At 43.3% G+C, this 22,788-nt stretch overlaps 1 protein-coding gene across 3 annotated transcripts in view; it reads right to left on the reverse strand.

Annotated features, from left to right (window-relative positions):
• The window catches only part of E(Pc) (Enhancer of Polycomb), a 168,126-nt gene that overhangs the window by 26,222 nt on the left and 119,116 nt on the right, over window positions 1–22,788 (reverse strand). For all 3 annotated transcript variants that reach the window (XM_076192557.1, XM_076192556.1, XM_076192558.1), the window contains 2 exons: window positions 13,619–13,750; window positions 7,959–8,101 (listed from right to left, as the gene is read on the reverse strand). In XM_076192557.1, the coding sequence (XP_076048672.1) occupies window positions 7,959–8,101; window positions 13,619–13,750 (275 nt within the window). The remainder of the gene's footprint in view (window positions 1–7,958; window positions 8,102–13,618; window positions 13,751–22,788) is intronic.

Raw genomic sequence — 22,788 nt, forward strand, 5'->3', positions numbered from 1 at the left:
GGACACTCAGTAATAAAAAGAATATAAGGAAACTAGAAAGAATACAGAGAGGAACAACAAAGTTGGCACCAGCTCTTTCCAAATTAACATATGAACAAAGATTATCAAAACTAGAACTACCAACACTAGAGGAAAGAAGAGAAAGAAGTGATCTACTGATTATATATAGAATCATGAAAGGAATGGAAATCCTTGACAGAAAAGATTTACTAAAAAATACATACATACATACATATACCAAAAGCTTTTTCCCCCTACATGGGGGGGTAGCAAAAAAGAAAAATGACAATGAAAATGACAAACAAACAAAATTACAATGGGAAAACAAGAGGTCATGAAAAGAAACTCAAAAAGGACAACTATTGAAGAGATAGGAAAAAGAATAGCTTCCCTCACAGAGTGCTGGATATATGGAATAACTTAGATGAAAAAACAGTGTGTGCAAATACTATTCACGATTTTAAGAATAAACTTGATGCTGAAAGACACAAAGACGGGTCACCACGAGCATAGCTCCCTTCCCGTATAATACAACTAGGTAAATAAATATACCAAAGACAACTCCCACCCATTCTATCCCCTAAATATTCCACTCCCCTCCACCCTCCCTCTCATCTTGGCACCTCCTGGATGACGGTTCATCCCAGCATCCTGTCCACTGCCCTGGATCAGAAGCAGTGTCACAAGACACAGCACATCTACAGCAAGGCCGCTTCATTAATTCAGCAACCCCCCCCTCTCCGTCCCCTCATGCAAAAAAGGAGATGGGGAGAAATCCCTTCGGGCTGCATCAAATTATTTCTCATACATACTTCCTCAACCCCCATCACCCACCCACTCATGCATCACAGCATCATCCATACACAACCCTTCTCCATTCACCCCTATCTTCTATCCTCTCTCGTCCTTCTTCAACAGACATTCCTCTCTTTTGTAATGCCCCTTTTACCCCATCCATCAATCTCATCCTAGGATGCCCCCTCGTATTCACTCCTTCCACACCTCTTTTACTAATCTTTCTTCACTCATTCTTTCCATGTGTCCAAACCATCCTAATACTCTTTCATCCACCCTATCTCCCAGCTCCATTTCCACCCCTGTTCTCCTCCTCACCTCATTTCTCACTCTAGCCTAGTAACCCCTATCATACTTCTCAGACATTTCATCTCAAACACATTCAAAATCATTCTACCTCCACCTCCACTCCTCTCTTTCCTGCCACATTCGCACCCAAGTATATAAAACTATCCACTTCCTCTAGTCTCTCTCCCTTAATGCTCAATTCCAGCCTACAGTCACTCTCTCACATTGTACATCTCATCACCTTACTTTTGTCCACATTTATCTTGAGCTTCCTTCTTTCACACACCTTCTCAAACTCTGTCACTAACTTCCTCAATCCCTCCTCAGATCCTGCTACAAGCGCAATGTCGTCAGCAAACATCAATTGGCTTATTTCCCACTTTTCTCCATTTTCTTTAACCATCCCCCTGACCCACTACCCTTATATTCACCTCTCACACCACCCCATCCATGTATAGATTGAACAACCAGGGTGACATAACACATCCCTGATGAAGTCCCACCTTTACCTCAAACCATTCACTCTCTCCATTTCTAATCCTAACACAAGCTCTACTACTCTCGTAAAAACTCTTGACTGCTCTTGAACCCTTCAATACGGGCCAAAATCTCGCGGGCAGCATTAGCTGTGAGACGTGCAATGTTGTGTCATAATACTCACATTATAAAAAAATAAAGTTACCGCTGTATTGCTCATTCTCTTTCACCCATGAATTTTGATAACCATAGAAAATATGATGAAGTCAGTTTACAGAGTATGGGGGTCACACAGGTACTACAATATATACAACCAAGATGCCGACATTGGCATCCTCACACACCCACTTGCTCCTCATGACGCCTACGTAGGCGTCATCGTATCGAAGGAGTTAACAGTTTTCCTCCTATCCCATATATCTACATACCTCCCACAGTGCCTTCCTGTCTACCCTGTCATAAGCCTTTTCCAAATCCATAAAAGTCCCAAAAAACATCCTTACCTTTTCCTATAGCTTTCTCACATATGTCTTACCGCAAAAATGTGATCTACACAACTCCTACCTGTCCTAAATCCACACTGTTCGTCAACAATTACTCCCTCTATTCCTTACCTAATCCTTTCAATCAAGACCCTCCCATAAGCCTTCCCAACTACACTTAACAAGCTAATCCCTCTGAAACTACTACACTCACACTTTTCCCCCTTTCCCTTGTAAAGTGGAACTATACTTGCACTCCTCCAGTCATCCTGCACTCTACCCACTCTTAAGGGGACCCCCCGCCCAAAATATTTTTTTCTGAAGGATCTTGCTGATTTTTTTCTGTGTGATATCTAGGTCTGAGGAAACCTTCACAGCATGAGTTTTATTCAGATCTGACGAGTAGTTTTTTATTTAATAAAAAAAACTAAAAAATACCATATTTTTGGGCTTCTTTCAAATCCTATCTCGTCTTACAATTTTTTTCGATGTCTTTCATTTTAGAGCAAAAGAATCTTCTACATATATAAAAAAACAAAATAGAAATCTTTTTTTAATATCTTTGTTTAACGCCGAGGAAAAAATATATAAAAAAAAATTATCGAAAAAAAAGCAAAATTTTGATTTGACACGTTAAAAAAAAAATTATTTAACATATGCAAAAAAAAACTTTTATTTTTTGTCATTTATCTAGCTATTAATAGAGACCTCATATGCAAAAATCGGTTGAAAATTTTTCAGAAATGAGTGTTATTCCCCCCCCCCTTAGTTTGACTAAATTTTACATTGGACCTCCTAAGACCCATTGAAAACAGGTTCCATTGTATTTTCATGATGATTTTGCATCTTTCAAGTAACTCAGGCACTTTGTACCCTCTACAGTGTAGGATATTATTCACTCAAAGTGAGGGTCTCATAAGCCGCCACCTTACTCTTTGACGCAAAGTTTGAGTTCTTGGTCTAGAATGACCCAGCAAGGTAGTCTGATTGCTGGGATTCAGCTCTCTTTCTTTTCTTGGGTTTCCTTTCTGGTGTTGGAACAGGCTCTTGCTGTATCAGGGACATCACTGTGAGGTTTGAGACTCTAAACCCAAGGTGTTGCAACAAGGAGGCATCCTTGTAGCCACTTGTTAGCAAACAGTTGTTTGCGTAGAGACAACTTGTCTGATATAGGTGTAGAGGACAGAGGATCAGGTGCTGAGGATGTGGATGTAGATGGAAGGGAGAGAGCTGCTGGAGGGAGTACTAGCGGTGGTGGCGGAGGTGGTGATAACAAAGTTGATGCTGGGGTTCTTTCTTTCTCCCCTTGAGTTGCTAATGTAGACGTTCTTATCTTCTGCAAGTGTGCCTTTTGTTTGGATAGCTTAGGCATGGCTAATATCTTCAAATATCTCTTCACTGAAAAATAGATGCGAATTTCACACGGCAAATTAGTGAATGCGGCAAGCTAACGTGTACATGTCCTTTACTTTGTAAGGCTCAGGCCACTGCCAGTCGTGCAGGCTAAACTTCCTCACACCACATACTCACGTGCATGCCGGACGTAAGAGAAAACTTTATGAGTGTATCAAACGCAAAAAAATAGGGTAAAATATGGTCAAAACGTATGTAAACAATGGTCGTGCGCAGCATGTGGCTGCCAGGGGGGAGAGTAGGCCCTTTAAACCCTTTAAAAATGGCGGTACGATAAAAACACTTTACCAACATCTAGAGCAAGATCCCTACTATGTATTTATAAAGAAAAGAAAAGAAAAGAAAAAAAAAAAGAAAAAAAAAAAAAAAAAAAAAATCTAAATTTTCTTAAATCTGGGGGCGGGGGGTCCCCTTAAACAAACATTAAATAACCTCACCAGCCAGTCCACTATCACTGTACCTCCTTTCTTCAGAAATCTGCATGGCATCCATCCAACCCAGGTGCCTTACCTGCTCTCATCTTAACAGCTGCTTTCACTTCATCTTTCCCTATTCCTCCTCCATCACACTCATTTTCTTAGCACTTCCCACTGCAACTACCCCTCCCTCCCCTATCCTCCTTCACATTTAGCAACTCTCTAAAATAATCTGCCCACCTTCCTCTCACTGCCTTCTCTTCCATTATCATCTCTCCATCTATACCTTTTACCTTTTCTTCTCTACTTGATTTGCCTCCTCTTCCTCTTTTAATTTCTTTCCAAAACATCTTTTTATTACTTTCAAAATTTTCTGTCATACTCTTACCCCATTTCACATCAGCACTCCTCTTTGCTTCCTTTATCTTATGCTTAACTTCCCTTCTCTTTACTTTGTACCTCTCATACAATTCCCTTGTCCTAATTAGTAGCCAATCTATGAAAGCCTGCTTCTTCTCTTCTACACCCTTCTTTGCTTCCTCATCCCACCACTCACTACCCTTCCTTCTACTTCCTCCCGCCCTCCTTGTTCCACATAACATCTTTGCACACCTTATGGCTCCCTCCTTGAATCATCCCCATTCCTCCTCCACTCCTAGTTCCACTGTATCCTTCACTCCCACTCCTCTTTCAGCTTCTTATATTCCTTCTCCTTTCCTTTCTCATTTAAGCAATTCAGTTTAAGTACCTCCCTACCTTCTGCCCTTTTCCTCTTTCTGCACCTATTCTCCACTCTCAATTTACCTTCCATCAGAAACTGATCTGATATTCCACCACTCTCTCCCCTAAGAGCATGTACATCCTTAACTCTTCCTACCATACTCCTGGTCACCACTATATAGTCCATTATTGCTATATCTACTACCCTTCCATCCACCACCCTCTCCCATGTGTACTTATGCTTGATTTTCTTCCTAAATACTGTATTTGCTATCATCAACTCTCTTTCAAGACACATCTCCACCATCAATTCTCCACTATGATTTTTACCTGGAACTCCATACTTCCCAATCACTCCATCTATTGGTTTGTTTCCTACCCTAGCATTAAGGTCTCTCAATACAACTACATTGACATTTCTCCCTAATCCCTCTATGCACTTATTTAAATCTACCAAGAAACCCTCCCTTTCCTCAACGCTCTTTTCACTACCAGGCTCATACGCACTTACAAAAACCCACATCTCCCTTCCCAGTTTCACCTTCATCCACATCAACCTTGAAGAAACCTCCTTCCACTCCAGTACGCGCTCACCTATCTCTTCACCTACTAGTATAGCCACCCCTTTTCTCCCTCCCCTTTTCACTCCTGAGAACCTCCCAACTACATTCCCAAACTCACACTCCCTATCATTTTAGTTTCACTCAAAGCCAGCACATCCATTTTTCTTCTCAAATATACTGCCTACCTCTTCCCTTTTACTTTCATCTGTACCACATCCACATGCATTAAAAGACCCAAACCTTAGGGTACTGGTTGGAAAACTAGACCCTCTTATGCCTTTACTTTTTTTAGGAATGTTCTCTTTGGCGCTACAGGTAGCAGGACTCCTAATCCTATCCCCCATCCCATTTTTTTTGCCACCTCTTATGCCTCAAGTGAGACTTGGTGGTAGCATTCTTATCCCCCACCACAGGGTAGGCAAAAAAAGGAAATGAATATTCAGAGAAATGGTACAGGACAGTAACAAGGTGTTGTGGGACAGCATAACAGAGGGACAGTAGTAGTATAAAAGTGTCATTTCTCTATGAACAGTTTTCCTGTATCACAAACAAAATAGTGTGTGGCTCTGGTCCGTAGGGGGCACCCCATATAGACCCTTAACCCCTTCCATACGGTGCCGCCTACGTAGGCAGCATGGGGAGCAAGTGGATACGCGAGGCTGCCATATCGGCGTCTTGATTATATTTATTGTAGTTGTCCCTGCGTAACTGACATACTCTCTAAACTGGCTTCATCACATTTTCTATGATTATCAAAATTCACGGGTGAAAGAGAGCACGATCGATATAAGCGGTGACTATTTTTTATGATGCGAGTATTATGACGCAACATCGTACGTCTGGCAGCTAATGCTGCCCACGAGATTTTGGCCCGGAGTGAAGTGGTTAAGTATCAACTGAATGCTACTTTGCCATAATAGCATGCAGCCAATACCCTAGACCAAGGGTTATAAGGGAGATAGCCATTATGATGGTACACCATGTATCTATGAGGAATTTCCTTGTTCACCACAAGAGATCTGCCTGCTAGCAGTGGGTCCTACAACTGTATGTGCTTGCTGGTCTTTGTCTTCTCTTTCATACAAAACCTATTCAATATGGGTGTCCCTGCAGAAATTTTCATCTCAACTGACATACTGACATAGCTTTTGTGGTCATTAAGATTCTCAAGCCTATTCACGTGTCAAGGTGTCAACTCTATCCATATATCAAAGGCCTTTTCCCCCTTACAAGGTCAGTAGCCAAAATACAAAGGCATAAAACCCACTCCCACCCATTCCATCCCCACATACTCCACTCCCATACATCCCCTTCCCTCCCTCTTATCTTGGCTCCTCCTGGTTTATGGGTCATCTCTACATCTTGTCCAATGCCCTGGATCAGTAGCAGTGTCACATGACACAGCACATCCACAGCAAGGCCGCTTCATTAAATCCTGATCAACAGACATTCAATCTTGCTCAAAGTCCTTTTCACCTCATCCATCTCATTCTTGATCATCCCAAGTTCACTACATCCACCTCTGCCTTCCACTTTTTTTTTATTATTATTAATCTTTCTTCACTTATTCTTTCCATGAGCCCAAACATCTTCCAATAACCTTTTATCAGCCCTATCTGCGAGCTCTTTTTCTATTCCTGCTCTCCTCCTTATTTCTCACTCAATCCACTATTGTAAACCTCACTATACTTCTCAGATATTTCATCTTAAACACATTACTACACTGCCCATCAAATTCCAAGTCTCTACCCCATACAGTGTTGTAGGCACAATAGCATACATACATACATACACCCAAGGCTCTTTTCCCCCCTTACACAGGAGGTAGCCAAAAGACAAATGCATAGAAACCACTCCCACCCATTCCATCCCCTACATACTCGGACTCCCCTCTACCCTCTTCCCTCCCTTTTATTCGGGCATCTCCTGGATGACGGGTCATCCCTGCATCTTGTCCACTGCCCTGGGTCAGAAGTAGTGTTGCAAGACACAGCACATCCACAGCAAGGCTGCTTCATTAATTTGGCAACCACCACTCTCCGTCCCCTCTTGCAGAAAAGGAGAATACGGGGAATCCCTTTGGGCTGTGTAAATTTATTTCTCATACATACTCCCTCATCCATCCACTCCCCCTCATGCATCACAGCATCATCCATACATAACAGCCCCTTCATACAATCTCTTTGCATCCATTCTAAGATGAATTCTCATGACACTTTTCAATCCCCAAGGAATTTACTTGCTTCCCTATTTCTAGTCTACCTCCACCCCCACTCCTCCATTTCCTGCCATGTGCAACTCCAAATACTTCCTCTAATCTCTCTACTTACTTCATTATTTTTCGATTTTCTGATGTTGTGAGCTTGAGAATGGTTTCGAAGAAATGCCTGTTTATGATGTATCATTGCAGTTTAGGTGATGGTGTTTTACCTCAAACTGCACCAATTATTTAATTAATTTTGGGTTTATGATAGTTTTTTACTGCTCCACATTTTGCCATTATCAGTTTTACCATCTATTTTGTTGATCAGCTTCCTACAGTTTTCTTTGTTAGTTGTTTATTAGATTTGAGATATTCTGCATATTCCATTTCTTGTTCTTTTAGGTTTTGAAATCAGGCATATTTGTTGTCCATATCACAGGACCACCACATGCAATACTAATCATTGATCCCTCCTTCTCATTCAATTGGTCATAAAATGACAAACAATGCTGCATTTGAATTCAAAGATTATATACAATATCAAACTATTTCACTACTACCATACTACTTTCAACAAACACCAACTGTAGGTGCTACTTACCTGCCACCTCTACCCATTCTTCTGCGCCCAAAACCAATACAGGTGCGCTTCGGTTGGGGCAAAGAAGTTAGACAAAACCTAAAACGTCGATCACCACCCCCTCCTTCATTTGGATGTACCCAGGGCCAGTTACCTGAAGCTGGCTGCAAAGAGAATGAAAATATTAAAATCAAAATACGATAATATACATACATTCATACATCAATAGTTTTATCCCCCTTACAAGGGATGTTTTTCTTTTTTGCTTTAGGAAATTGCCCCTTGGGGCTACAGGGAGAAGGATGCCTAGTCCCTCTCCCCGTCCCTTTCTTCTCGCCTCTTACGATCCAAGTGGGAAAACTTGGTGGCAGTATTCTTTTCCCCCCACCACAGGGAATTCCCCCAATCAGAAAGAGAATACTCAGAGAAATGGTACAGGACAGCAACAAGGGGTTGGGGGACAGCATAACGGAGGGACAGTCGTAGTATAAAAGTGTCATCATTTCTCTATGAACAGAATTTCTTCTATCATAGACAAAATGATGTGTGGCTCTGGTCCGTAGGGGCGCCCCATATAGACCCTAAAGTATCGACTGCATGCTACTTTGCCACAATAACAAGCAGCCAATACCCCAGACGTAAGCCATTACCCCAGACGTAAAGCCAATACCCCAGACGTAAAATGTAGATTGAGAGAAGCGAGTAAATGCCTTGGTGGTTTAAAGAGTGTAATGAGAAATAGACATTTGGGAATGGATGCGAAGAGGAGACTGTATGAAGGAGTGATTGTGCCAACAGCTATGGGCAGAATCGTGGAACATAAGAGAAGAAGAGAGAAGGAGTTTGAATGTGTTTGAGATGAGGTGTCTGAGAAGTATGGTGGGGGTTACTAGGCTAGATAGAGTGAGAAATGAGGAGGTGAGGAGGAGAACAGGGGTGAAAAAGGAATTGGGAGAGAGGGTTGATGAAAGAATATTAGGATGGTTTGGACACATGGAAAGAATGAGTGAAGAAAGACTAGTAAAAGAGGTATGGAAGGCAGATGTGGAGGGAGTGAACATGAGGGAACGTCCTAGGATGAGGTGGATGGATGGGGTGAAGGGGGCTTTGGGGAAGAGGGGAATGTCTGTTGAGGAAGGAAGGGAGAGGACGGAAGACAGAGGTGAGTGGAGAATGGTTGTATATGGATGATGTTGTGACTGCATGAGGAGAATGGGTGGGGGGTGAGGTAGTATGTGTGAGTAAATTTTTACGCAGCCCGAAGGGATTTCTCCCCGTCCTCTCCTTATATGCAAAGGGGGACGGAGAGGGGGGGTCGCCGATTAAATGAAGCGGCCTTGCTGTGGATGTACTGTGTCTTGCGACACTGCTTCTGACCCAGGGCGGTGGGCAGGGTGCAGGGATGACCCGTCATCCAGGAGGTGCTCAGATGAGAGGAAGGGTGGGAGGGGTGTGGAGTGTATTTAGGGATGAAATGGGTGGGAGTGTTTTTATGCCTTTCCCTTTTTGGCTACCTCCCTTGGAAGGGGGAAAAAGCCTTGGTATATGTATGTATATGTATAGTTCCTCTTTACAAGGGAAAAGGGGACAAGTGTGAATGTAGTAATTTCAGAGGGATTAGCCTGTTGAGTGTAGTAGGGAAGGCTTATGGGAGAATCTTAATTGAGAGGATTAGGAGAGGAACAGAAGGAGTAATTGGTGAGGAACAGTGTGGATTTAGGACGGGTAGAGGTTGTGTAGATCAGATCTTTGTGGTAAGACAGATATGTGAGAAAGCTATAGGAAAGGGGAAGGATGTTTTTTGGGCTTTTATGGATCTGGAAAAGGCTTATGATAGGGTAGACAGAAAGGCACTGTGGGAGGTTATGCAGATTTATGGGATAGGAGGAAAGCTTTTGGGAGCTGTCAAGAGTTTTTATGTGAGTAGTAGAGCATGTGTTAGGATTGGAAATGGAGAGAGTGAGTGGTTTGAAGTAAAGGTGGGACTTCGTCAAGGATGCGTTATGTCGCCCTGGCTGTTCAACTTATACATGGATGGGGTGGTGCGAGAGGTGAATGCTAGGGTAGTGAGTCAGGGATTGGAGATGGTTAAAGAAAATGGAGAAAAGTGGGAGGTGAGCCAGCTGTTGTTTGCGGACGACACTGCGCTTGTGGCAGGGTCAGAGGAGGGATTGAGGAAGCTGGTGGCAGAGTTTGGGAGAGTATGTGATAGAAGAAAGCTAAAGATAAATGTGGGTAAAAGTAAGGTGATGAGATGTACAAGGGGTGAAAGTGGCAGTAGACTGGAAGTGAACATTAAGGGAGAGCGACTGGAGGAAGTGGATAGTTTTAGATACTTGGGTGCAAGTGTAGCAGGAAAAGGTGGAGTGAAGGTGGAGGTAGAATGTAGATTGAGAGAAGCGAGTAAATGCCTTGGTGGATTAAAGAGTGTAATGAGAAATAGACATTTGGGAATGGATGCGAAGAGGAGACTGTATGAAGGAGTGATTGTGCCAACAGCACTGTATGGGGCAGAAACGTGGAACATAAGAGAAGAAGAGAGAAGGAGTTTGAATGTGTTTGAGATGAGGTGTCTGAGAAGTATGGTGGGGGTTACTAGGCTGGATAGAGTGAGAAATGAGGAGGTGAGGAGGAGAACAGGGGTGAAAAAGGATTTGGGAGATAGGGTTGATGAAAGAATATTAGGATGGTTTGGACACATGGAAAGAATGAGTGAAGAAAGACTAGTAAAAGAGGTATGGAAGGCAGATGTGGAGGGAGTGAACATGAGGGGACGTCCTAGGATGAGGTGGATGGATGGGGTGAAGGGGGCTTTGGGGAAGAGGGGAATGTCTGTTGAGGAAGGAAGGGAGAGGACGGAAGACAGAGGTGAGTGGAGAATGGTTGTATATGGATGATGTTGTGACTGCATGAGGAGGAATGGGCGGGGGGGTGGGGGTGGGGTAGTATGTGTGAGTAAATTTTGACGCAGCCCGAAGGGTTTTCTCCCCGTCCTCTCCTTATATGCAAAGGGGGACGGAGAGGGGGGGTCGCCGATTAAATGAAGCGGCCTTGCTGTGGATGTACTGTGTCTTGCGACACTGCTTCTGACCCAGGGCGGTGGGCAGGGTGCAGGGATGACCCGTCATCCAGGAGGTGCTCAGATGAGAGGAAGGGTGGGAGGGGTGTGGAGTGTATTTAGGGATGAAATGGGTGGGAGTGTTTTTATGCCTTTCCCTTTTTGGCTACCTCCCTTGGAAGGGGGAAAAAGCCTTGGTATATGTATGTATGTATGTATATGTATGTACAAGGGATGTAGTCAGTCATAATTCCACTCCAACCCATTTCATCTCCACAAACTCCACTCCCAGTCACCATCCTTCCACTCTTTTCTTGACTCCTATTGGATGACAGGTCATCCCTACATCTCGCCCACTGGCCTGGGTCAGAAGCAATGCAGCAAGACACAGCACATCCACACAAGGCCACTCCATTTAATCGGTGACCCCCGTTCTTCATCCCCTCATGACAAAATGAGAAGACTGGGAGAAATCCCTTTGGGCTGCATCAAAATATCATTCACACATACTCCCTCACCTACCCATCCCCCTTGCATGCATCACAACATCATCCATATCAAACCATTCTCCACTCACCCCTATCTTCTCCCTTCCTAAACAGACATACCCCATTCCCATTGCCCCTTTTACCCCATCCATCCATCTTGTCCTGGAGGTCCCCTCATGTTCACTTCTTCCACCTCTGCCTTCCATACATTTCTTAATTATTTTTCCTCACTCATTCTTTCCATGTGTCCAAACCATCCCAATACTATTTCATCAACACGATCTTTCAACTCCCTTTCCACCCCCGTTCTCCTCCTCATCTCATTTCTCACTCTATCTAGCCTAGTAACTCTTATCATATTTCTTAGGCATTTCATCTTATACACATTTCCACTCTTCCTCTTATGTTCTATGTTTCTGCCCCATACAGTGCTATTAGCACAATCACACCTTCACATAATCTCCTCTTAGCATCCATTCCCAAATGCCTATTTCTCATTACAATTTCTAATCCTCCAAAGCATTTATTTGCTTCTCTCTATCTACATTCTACCGTCACCTCCACTCCTTCCTTTCCCACCACATTCGCCCCCAAGTATTTAAAACTCTCCACTTCCTCCAGTCTTTCTTCCTTAATACTCACTTCCAATTTGCTGCCATCCTCTCCCCTTGTACATCTCATCACCTTACTTTTACCCATATTTATCTTCAACTTCTTTCTTTCACACAGTTTCCCAAACTCTGCCATTAACTTCCTTAATACTTCCTTCGATTCTGCTACAATCAGTATCATCAACAAACAACTGGCTTATCTCCCATTTTTCTCCATCTTCTTTAACCATCTCCAATCCCCAACCCAGCATGGTGACGTGACACATCCCTGGTGAAATCCCACCATTACCTCGAACCACTTGCTCTCTCCATTTCTAATTCTAACACAGGCTCTACTACTCTTGTAAAAAATCTTGGGATGATATGAATCAATAAATTAATCTGATGTCCCAGGTCTCTCTTGCAGGAGAACTGCAGTTCCTAGGTAACTGGTCATGACCATCAGGCAGGCCCATAGGTTATTCAGGGGAAAAATACTGTGATGTCTTGGGATAGTTTGTGTGGTGCATTGTACACTGCTGTATTCAGTGTCTCCTTTGTGTTGGTTGCATCTAGTACAGTTTGAACCTCTGCCCAGGTCTATTCTGCATTGATAATGTTTTAATGCCAGATGGTGTGTTAAACACAGTGTAACAAAGTGATTCTTAGTTCTCTTGTGAGGGATTTTCCATAGGAAGAAATATCATACTGATGTCTAGGGATCTTCTGGGTGGGGAACTGCAGAATGTGGTGTTTTGTGTTTTCTGTGTGGTGGTTGCATTTATAGCTGTTTGAAATTGTGGCCAGTCCTGTCCTGTGTTGGTACTGTTATGATGGTGGATGGTGTCCAGAATATAAGTGTGCCAATGTGGTTCTTACCAGATAAGGAAGGGAATTTTCTGTGGGGTTGATGTTTTGAGGGTAGTGGTGGTGAATTGAGTTTGGTGGTCTTTTTTGGAGGCTCAAGGTCTTTTGCAAGAGAGACCTGGACAACAGATTGATTGATCTTGGTGAGCTTGTTTAGTGATCTAAGTGTGAAGTGGTTTTGTAATGATTTATGGTATGGTACCAGTTGTAAGTTGCTTCCGAGTTCCATTTTGACAAGACAGAGAGCTGTAAGACTTAAAAACAAAGATTTGCAAAAACAAACAAAGAGAGAGAGAGAGAGAGAGAGAGAGAGAGAGAATAGGAGAGGAGTCTGGTGAGGTACAGAAGAGAAAGGTGTAGAAAATGAGGCAGAATGAAAGGTTGCAGGGGGTAGGGAGGGAGGGGGGAGAGAGAGGGAAGGGGAGAGATACTGGGGGAGAGAGGAGAGAGAAGGAGAGAGACAGGGATGAAGAAAGGGAGTGGAGAGGGAGCTATTTGCTCCAAGCATGTGCAGGCACCAGTGTTAGAGCATGAAAATTTGGTAGATAAGCAATTCATTGACACAGACCTCTCAAAATTAAATTACATATTTATAAACATAATAGGCATACAACATCAAATATATTTTCACTACAATAATTTTGTATGGTAATTATAACAAAACATGATTCTACTTACAGCATGATAATTGCAAAATTTTTTCCTTCTAAAGGTAAAGGTACCATCTGGCTCGTTCTCCTCCTCCGCTTCAGATGGTGAAGGGGAAGCAACTTCATCTTCAGAACTGGGAGGGGCCAACCCAAGAGGATCCTGAAAGAACCACATCCCCATGACTTGAGATGTAAAAGTTTAAAACACAATTTCTATGAAATAAAATAATTAACTAGCTTCCATAATAGTAGCCAACATACTATTTCTATACCTCATTTCTTATATCTGTGGCACCTGTCTCTAGCAAAGGAATTACAGCCATTCAATTAAACCATTTTGTCCTAAGTAGCATGTTTCCAACACATCAGGTTTTTGACTGGCAATTTCATTCAACTGTCTTCCCCTTGAAAACAATGGAATATATAAACTACTTAAAACCCCTTCTCCCTCTACTACTGTCTCTACTCACTAGTTATGGAGATGATAAACAAGACGATGACCATTTTATATATTTGTATTCAAGAGACAAAGAGTACATTGGACTAAATACTACATTTCCTCCCACAACTCATTCCTCCATTCAATGTACTTAAGGTCCTACTCTAATTCTTTCATTTGAATTATCTGTAGTTTATGACAGGTGGCCATTGGTTTATATTTCTTATTCTTATAATTTTTTAAAGGTAACATGGCCCACTTTACACATGCATGTATGCTTGCACAAACACACACACACAATGTTTGCTATTCATATAAATGATATGGATGAAGGTGTGGAATGTTATTTGAACTTCTTTGCAGACGATGCGAAACTATTAAAGAGAGTAAGTACAGAGGAAGAATGCAAATCTTTCCAACAAGACCTGGACAAAGTCTGGAAATTATGCAAGAATAATGAAGTGAACTTTAACATTAAGAAATGTAGTATAATGGAATTTGGAGAAAGCAAAAATAGAATCTCAGGTCATTATAAAATTGGTACAAAGGAAGTTAAAAAAGTAAACTCGGAAAGGGACCTTGGAGTAACTATCTCAAATGACATGACACCAGACAAACATGTCAACAAATTAGTCGGAGAAACTTTTGATTTATTAAGATCAATGAGCGGGGGGATGGGGTAGTATATGTGAGTAAAATTTGATGCAGCCCGAAGGGATTTCTCCCCGTCTTCTCCTTTTATGCATGGGGGGACGGAGAGGGGGGTCGCCGATTTAATGAAGCGGCCTTGCTGTGGATGTGCTGTGTCTTGCGACACTGCTTCTGACCCAGGGCAGTGCAAGGTGCAGGGATGACCCGTCATCCAGGAGGTGCTAAGATAAGAGGGAGGGTGGAGGGGTGTGGAGTGTATTCATGGATGGAATGGGTGGGAATGATTTTATGCCTTTTCCTTTTTGGCTACCTCCCTTGTAAGGGCGAAAGCCTTGGTATATGTTTGTATATATATGGAAGTACATACATACATATACCAAAGGCTTTTTTTTTTCCTTATAAGGGAGGTAGCCAAAAAACAAAGGGATAAAAACCACGCCCACACATTCCATCCCTATCACACTCCACTTCCCTCTACACTTCCTCATATCTTGGCGGCACCTGGATGACGGGTCATCCCTGCATCTCCCTCACTGCCCTCATTCAGAAGCTGTGTCACAAGACACAGCACATCCACAGCAAGGCTGTTTCATTAATTTGGTGTCCTCCACTCTCCGTCCTCTCATGCAGAAAAAGAGAAGACAGAGAGAAATCCCTTCAGGCGGCGTCAAATTATTTCTCACACATACTCCCTCACCTCCCATCCCCCACCCATTCCACCTCATGCATCACAGCATCATCCATACACAACCATTCGCCATTCACCCCTATCTTCTGTCCTCTCCCGTCCATCTTCAACAGACATTCACCTCTTTCCCAAAGCCCCTTTTACCTCAACCATCCATTTCATCTTAGGTCAACCCATGTTCACTCCTTCCACCTTTGCCTTCCACACCTCTTTTACTAGTCTTTCTTAACTCATTCTTTCCATGTGTCCAAACCATCCCAATACTCTTTCAACAACACTATCTCCCAACTCCCTTTCCACCCATCTGCCATCTTTACAAATAGTATCACATGTATTTCATTAGCATTTTTAAAGTTTATATCAAGGTTTGTTTTGTCTAATAAGAAGTCATTGGTGTTTAACAACATAATAGAAATGATTACAATTTTTTTTTTTTTATGCATTTATGTATTGTTTTAGTGATTATGTATTACTGACTTATAGAATAAAACCACTAATTAATTATGCTTAGTGATGCAGTTTTAAAAATATTTGTAATTTTTTTTTTTATGGAAACAAGTACATAATACAAAGTAGATACATAAAAAATTAGTTAAAAATTAGCCCAATTTGTTGTGTATAAATCTACATATATTATAAAGCAAGTAAAAATCATAGTTGAATTACATACATATACCAAGGCTTTTTTCCCCCTTACCAGGGGGGTAGCCAAAAAGGACAAGGCACAAAAACATTCCCACCCATTTCATCCCCGAAAACACTACACACCCCTCCACCCTCCCTCCCATCTTAGCACCTCCTAGATGAAGGGTCATCCCTGCACCCTGTCCACTGCCCTGGGTCACAAGCAGTGTCGCAGGACACAGCACATCCACAGCAAGGCCGCTTCATTAAATCGGCGACCCCCCCCTCTCCATCCCCCCATATAAAGGAGAGGACAGGGAGAAATCCCTTCGGGCTGCGTCAAAAATTTTTGCTCACACACACTACCTCACTCCCATTCCCCCGTCCAATCCACCTCATGCATCACAACATTTTCCATATACAACCATTCTCCATTCACCCTTCTTCTGTCCTCTCCCGTCCTTCCTCAACCGACATTCCCCTCTTCCACAAAGCCCCCTTCACCCCATCCATCGATCTCATCCTAGGACGTCCCTTCATGTTCACTCCCTCCACATCTGCCTTCCATACCTCCTTTACTAGTCTTTCTTCACTCATTCTTTCCATGTGTCCAAACCATCCCAATACTCTTTCATCCACCCTATCTCCCAGCTCCCTTTCCACCCCTGTTCTCCTCCTCGCTTCCTCATTTCTCACTCTATCTAGCCTAGTAACCCCCATCATACTTCTCAGACACCTCATCTCAAACACATTCAAGTTCCTTCTCTCTTCCTCTCTCATGTTCCATGTTTCTGCTCCATACAGTGCTGTTGGCACAATCACTCCTTCATACAGTCTCCTCTTAGCATCCATTCCCAGATTCCTATTCCTCATTACACTTTTTAAACCACCAAGGCATTTACTCGCTTCTCTCAATCTACATTCTACCTCCACCTTCACTCCACCCTTTCCTGCCACATTTGCACCCAAATATCTAAAACTATCCACTTCCTCCAGTTGCTCTCCCTTAATGCTCACTTCCAGATTACTGCCACTTTCACCCCTTGTACATCTCATCACCTTACTTTTACCCACATTTATCTTCAGCTTTCTTCTATCACATACTCTCCCAAACTCTGTCACCAGCTTCCTCAATCCCTTCTCCGATCCTGCCACAAGCGCAGTGTCGTCCGCAAACAACAGCTGGCTCACCTCCCACTTTTCTCCATTTTCCTTAACCATCTCCAATCCCTGACCCACTACCCTTGCATTCACCTCTCGCACCACCCCATCCATGTATAAGTTGAACAGCCAGGGTGACATAATGCATCCCTGACGAAGTCCCACCTTTTCCTCAAACCACTCACTCTCTCCATTTCTAATCCTGACACAAGCTCTACTACATACATACATATACCAAGGCTTTTTCCCCCTTCCAAGGGAGGTAGCCACAAAAGGAAAGGCATAAAAACACTCCCACCCATTTCATCCCTAAATACACTCCACACCCCTCCCACCCTTCCTCTCATCTGAGCACCTCCTGGATGACGGGTCATCCCTGAACCCTGCCCACCGCCCTGGGTCAGAAGCAGTGTCGCAAGACACAGTACATCCACAGCAAGGCCGCTTCATTTAATCGGCGACCCCCCCTCTCCGTCCCCCTTTGCATATAAGGAGAGGACGGGGAGAAATCCCTTCGGGCTGCGTCAAAATTTACTCACACATACTACCCCACCCCCCACCCCCCCGCCTATTCCTCCTCATGTCGTCACAACATCATCCATATACAACCATTCTCCACTCACCTCTGTCTTCCGTCCTCTCCCTTCCTTCCTCAACAGACATTCCCCTCTTCCCCAAAGCCCCCTTCACCCCATCCATCCACCTCATCCTAGGACGTCCCCTCATGTTCACTCCCTCCACATCTGCCTTCCATACCTCTTTTACTAGTCTTTCGTCACTCATTCTTTCCATGTGTCCAAACCATCCTAATATTCTTTCATCAACCCTCTCTCCCAAATCCTTTTTCACCCCTGTTCTCCTCCTCACCTCCTCATTTCTCACCTATCTAGCCTAGTAACCCCCACCATACTTCTCAGACACCTCATCTCAAACACATTCAAACTCCTTCTCTCTTCTTCTCTTATGTTCCACGTTTCTGCCCCATACAGTGCTGTTGGCACAATCACTCCTTCATACAGTCTCCTCTTCGCATCCATTCCCAAATGTCTATTTCTCATTACACTCTTTAAACCACCAAGGCATTTACTCGCTTCTCTCAATCTACATTCTACCTCCACCTTCACTCCACCTTTTCCTGCTACACTTGCACCCAAGTATCTAAAACTATCCACTTCTTCCAGTCGCTCTCCCTTAATGTTCACTTCCAGTCTACTGCCACTTTCACCCCTTGTACATCTCATCACCTTACTTTTACCCACATTTATCTTTAGCTTTCTTCTATCACATACTCTCCCAAACTCTGCCACCAGCTTCCTCAATCCCTCCTCTGACCCTGCCACAAGCGCAGTGTCGTCCGCAAACAACAGCTGGCTCACCTCCCACTTTTCTCCATTTGCTTTAACCATCTCCAATCCCTGACTCACTACCTTAGCATTCACCTCTCGCACCACCCCATCCATGTATAAGTTGAACAGCCAGGGCGACATAACGCATCCTTGACGAAGTCCCACCTTTACTTCAAACCACTCACTCTCTCCATTTCCAATCCTAACACATGCTCTACTACTCACATAAAAACTCTTGACAGCTCCCAAAAGCTTTCCTCCTATCCCATAAATCTGCATAACCTCCCACAGTGCCTTTCTGTCTACCCTATCATAAGCCTTTTCCAGATCCATAAAAGCCCAAAAAATATCCTTCCCCTTTCCTATAGCTTTCTCACATATCTGTCTTACCACAAAGATCTGATCTACACAACCTCTACCCGTCCTAAATCCACACTGTTCCTCACCAATTACTCCTTCTGTTCCTCTCCTAATCCTCTCAATTAAGATTCTCCCATAAGCCTTCCCTACTACACTCAACAGGCTAATCCCTCTGAAATTACTACATTCACACTTGTCCCCTTTTCCCTTGTAAAGAGGAACTATACAGGCACTACTCCAGTCCTCCGGTACTTTACCCTCTCTCCAGCAAACATTAAATAATCTCACCACCCAGTCCACCATCACTGAACCTCCCTTTTTCAGACATTCTGCATGACATCCATCCAGACCAGGTGCCTTACCTGCTTTCATCATCTTTACAACTGCCTTCACCTCATCCTTCCTTATTTCTCCTCCGTTCTCCTCACTCATCACTCTCATTTTCTTCGTATTTCCCACTGCAGCTATCTTTCCTTCCCTATCCTCCTTCACATTTAGCAACTCCCTAAAATATTCTGCCCATCTTCCCCTCACTGCCATCTCTTCCATTATCAACTCTCCATCTGTACCTTTTACCTTTTCTTCCCTACTTGATTCGCCTCCTCTTCCTCTCTTAATTTCTTTCCAAAACATCTTTTTATTACTTTCAAAATTTTCTGTCATACTCCTACCCCATTTCACATCTGCTCTCCTCTTTGCCTCCTTTACCTTTTGCTTTACTTCTCTTTTCTTTTCTTTGTACCTCTCATATGACTCCCCTGTCCTCTTTTGTAACCAATCTGTGAATGCTCGCTTCTTCTCTTCTACAACCTTCTTTGTTTCCTCATCCCACCATTCACTACCCTTTCTTCTATTTCCCCCTGTCCTTCTTGTTCCACACACCATCCTTGCACACTTTAAGACTCCCTCCTTGAACCATCCCCATTCCTCCTCCACACCCATCTCTGCTCTATCCTTTACTCCCTCCCACTCCTCCTTCAGCTTCTTTTCGTACTCCTTCTCCTTTTCCTTTTCATTCTTAGAGTGACACAAGCTCTACTACTCTCATAAAAACTCTTGACAGCTCCTAGAAGCTTTCCTCCTATCCCATATATCCGCATAACCTCCCACAGTGCCTTTCTGTCTACCCTGTCGTAAGCCTTTTCCAGATCCATAAAGGCCCTGAAAACATCCTTCCCCTTACCTATAGCTTTCTCACATATCTGTCTTACCACAAAAATCTGATCTACACAACCTCTACCTGTCCTAAACCCACACTGTTCCTCACCAATTACTCCCTCTGTTCCTCTCCTAATCCTCTCAATCAAGATCCTCCCATAAGCCTTCCCAACTACACTTAACAAGCTAATCCCTCTGAAACTACTACATTCACACTTGTCCCCCTTTCCCTTGTAAAGTGGAACTATACATGCACTCCTGCAGTCCTCTGGCACTCTACCTTCTCTCCAGCAAACATTAAATAACCTCACCAACCAGTCCACCATCACTATACCTCCTTTTTTAAGACATTCTGCATGGCATCCATCCAGACCAGGTGCCTTACCTGCTTTCATCATCTTAACTGCTGCCTTCACTTCATCCTTCCTTATTTCTCCTCCATTTTCCTCACTCATCACTCTCATTTTCTTAGCATTTCCCACTGCAGCTATCTTTCCCTCCCTATCCTCCTTCACATTAAGCAACTCCCTAAAATATTCTGCCCATCTTCCCCTTACTGCCTTCTCCTCCATTATCATCTCTCCATCTGCACCTTTTACCTTTTCTTCCCCACTTGATTCGCCTCCTCTTCCTCTCTTAATTTCTTTCCAAAACATCTTTTTATTACTTTCAAAATTTTCTGTCATACTCTTACCCCATTTTACATCTGCTCTCCTCTTTGCCTCCTTTACCTTTTTCTTTACTTCTCTTTTCTTTTCCCTGTACATCTCATATGACTCCCTTGTCCTACTTTGTAACCAATCTGTGAAAGCTCGCTTCTCTTCTACAACCTTCTTCATTTCCTCATCCCACCATTCACTACCCTTCCTTCTATTTCCTCCTGACCTTCTTGTTCCACACACCATCCTTGCACACTTTGTGACTCCCTCCTTGAATCATCCCCATTCCTCCTCCACACCTACCTCCACTCTATCCTTCACTCCCTCCCACTCCTCCTTCAGCTTCCTCTTGTACTCCTTCTCCTTTTCCTCTTCGTTTAGAGAGTTCACTCTAAGCACCTCCCTACCTTTTGTCCCTTTCCTCTTCCTCCATCTGTCCTCCACTCTCAACTTACCTTCCACCAGAAAATGATCTGATATTCCCCCACCCTCTCCCCTTAGCACATGTACATCCCTAACTCTTCCTATCATAATCCTATTTACCACTACATAGTCCATTAAAGCTCTATCTACCACCTTTCCCTCCACCACCCTCTCCCATGTGTACTTATGCTTGACTTTCTTCCGAAACACTGTATTTGCTATCATCAACTCTCTTTCTAGACACATTTCCACCATCAACTCTCCACTACGATTCTTTCCTGGAACTCCACATTTCGAAACCACTCCATCAATTGGCTCCTTTCCTACCCTAGCATTGAGGTCTCCCAGTACTATTACATTTACACTTCTCCCTAAACCCTCTATGTACTCATTTAAATCTATCCAAAAGGCCTCCCTTTCTTCTACATTCTTCTCACTGCCAGTTGAATTAATTTATATTAAAACTGATATACATACATGTACCAAGGCTTTTTCCCCAATATACCATAATCATATAAAGTGGAATCGGCATCGGCAACTAAGAGTGAATAGGACTCGGCATCGGTATCAGCAATTAATGGTAAATAGGAATGGGCATTGGCATCATTATCGGTAAAAATGAATACATACATATACCAAGGCTTTTTCCCCCTTCCAAGGGAGGTAGCCAAAAAGGGAAAGGCATAAAAACACTCCCACCCATTTCATCCCTAAATACACTCCACACCCCTCCCCCCTTCCTCTCATCTGAGCACCTCCTGGATGACGGGTCATCCCTGCACCCTGCCCACCGCCCTGGGTCAGAAGCAGTGTCGCAAGACACAGTACATCCACAGCAAGGCCGCTTCATTTAATCGGCGACCCCCCCTCTCCGAAATAAATATATAAATATATATAATATATAATATAATATATAATATATATAATATAAATATATAAATAAAAAATAAATAAATGGAATCGGCACACCCCTACTATATACCATGGGCCTCTTCCCCCTATAAGGAAGACAGCCAACCAAGGCAGGCATCCACTGACACACATGACAATCCCATCCACCACCCATTGTTTCCCTCTTAGCTCCTCATGGATGATGGGTCATCCCCATCTCCTGCCCACTACAGGAAGAGACAGCTTATCAATAGCAGGGCCATTTAATTTATTCAGCAACCCTCCCTCATCTTCCCCTCATGCAGAAAATAGTGAAGACCAGAAGAAATCTCTTAAGGTGGCATCAAAATATCATCTATACACATTCTCCACTCACAACTATCCTCTACCTTTTCTCTTCCCTGCTCAACATACATTCCCCTACTCCTCAAAGACCCTTTCACCCCATCCATCTCATCCTTGGTCATCACCTAGGTTCACTCCATGCAACTCTGCTTTGCACCCTTTTTTGCTAATCTTTCTTCACTCATTCTCTCCATGTGTTCAAACCATCCCAATAATATAATCTTTCATCAGCCATATCTGTCAGCTCCCTTTCCTCCTCACCTTCTCATTTCTCAATCTATCCAGCTTTGTAACCCCCCACCTTACTTCACACATTTCATCTCAAACATATTTAAACTAATCCTTTCTGCCTCTCTTAAATTCCAAGTCCCTCCTCCATACAGTGCCATGGGCACAACCACCTTCATATAGTCTTCTCTTTGCATGCATTCCAAGATGCTTATTTCTTGTGAC

Source organism: Oratosquilla oratoria, chromosome 11 (genome assembly GCF_046742065.1).
Source record: "Oratosquilla oratoria isolate Oo_2021 chromosome 11, ASM4674206v1, whole genome shotgun sequence".
In the NCBI taxonomy this organism is placed as follows: Eukaryota; Metazoa; Arthropoda; class Malacostraca; order Stomatopoda; family Squillidae; genus Oratosquilla; species Oratosquilla oratoria.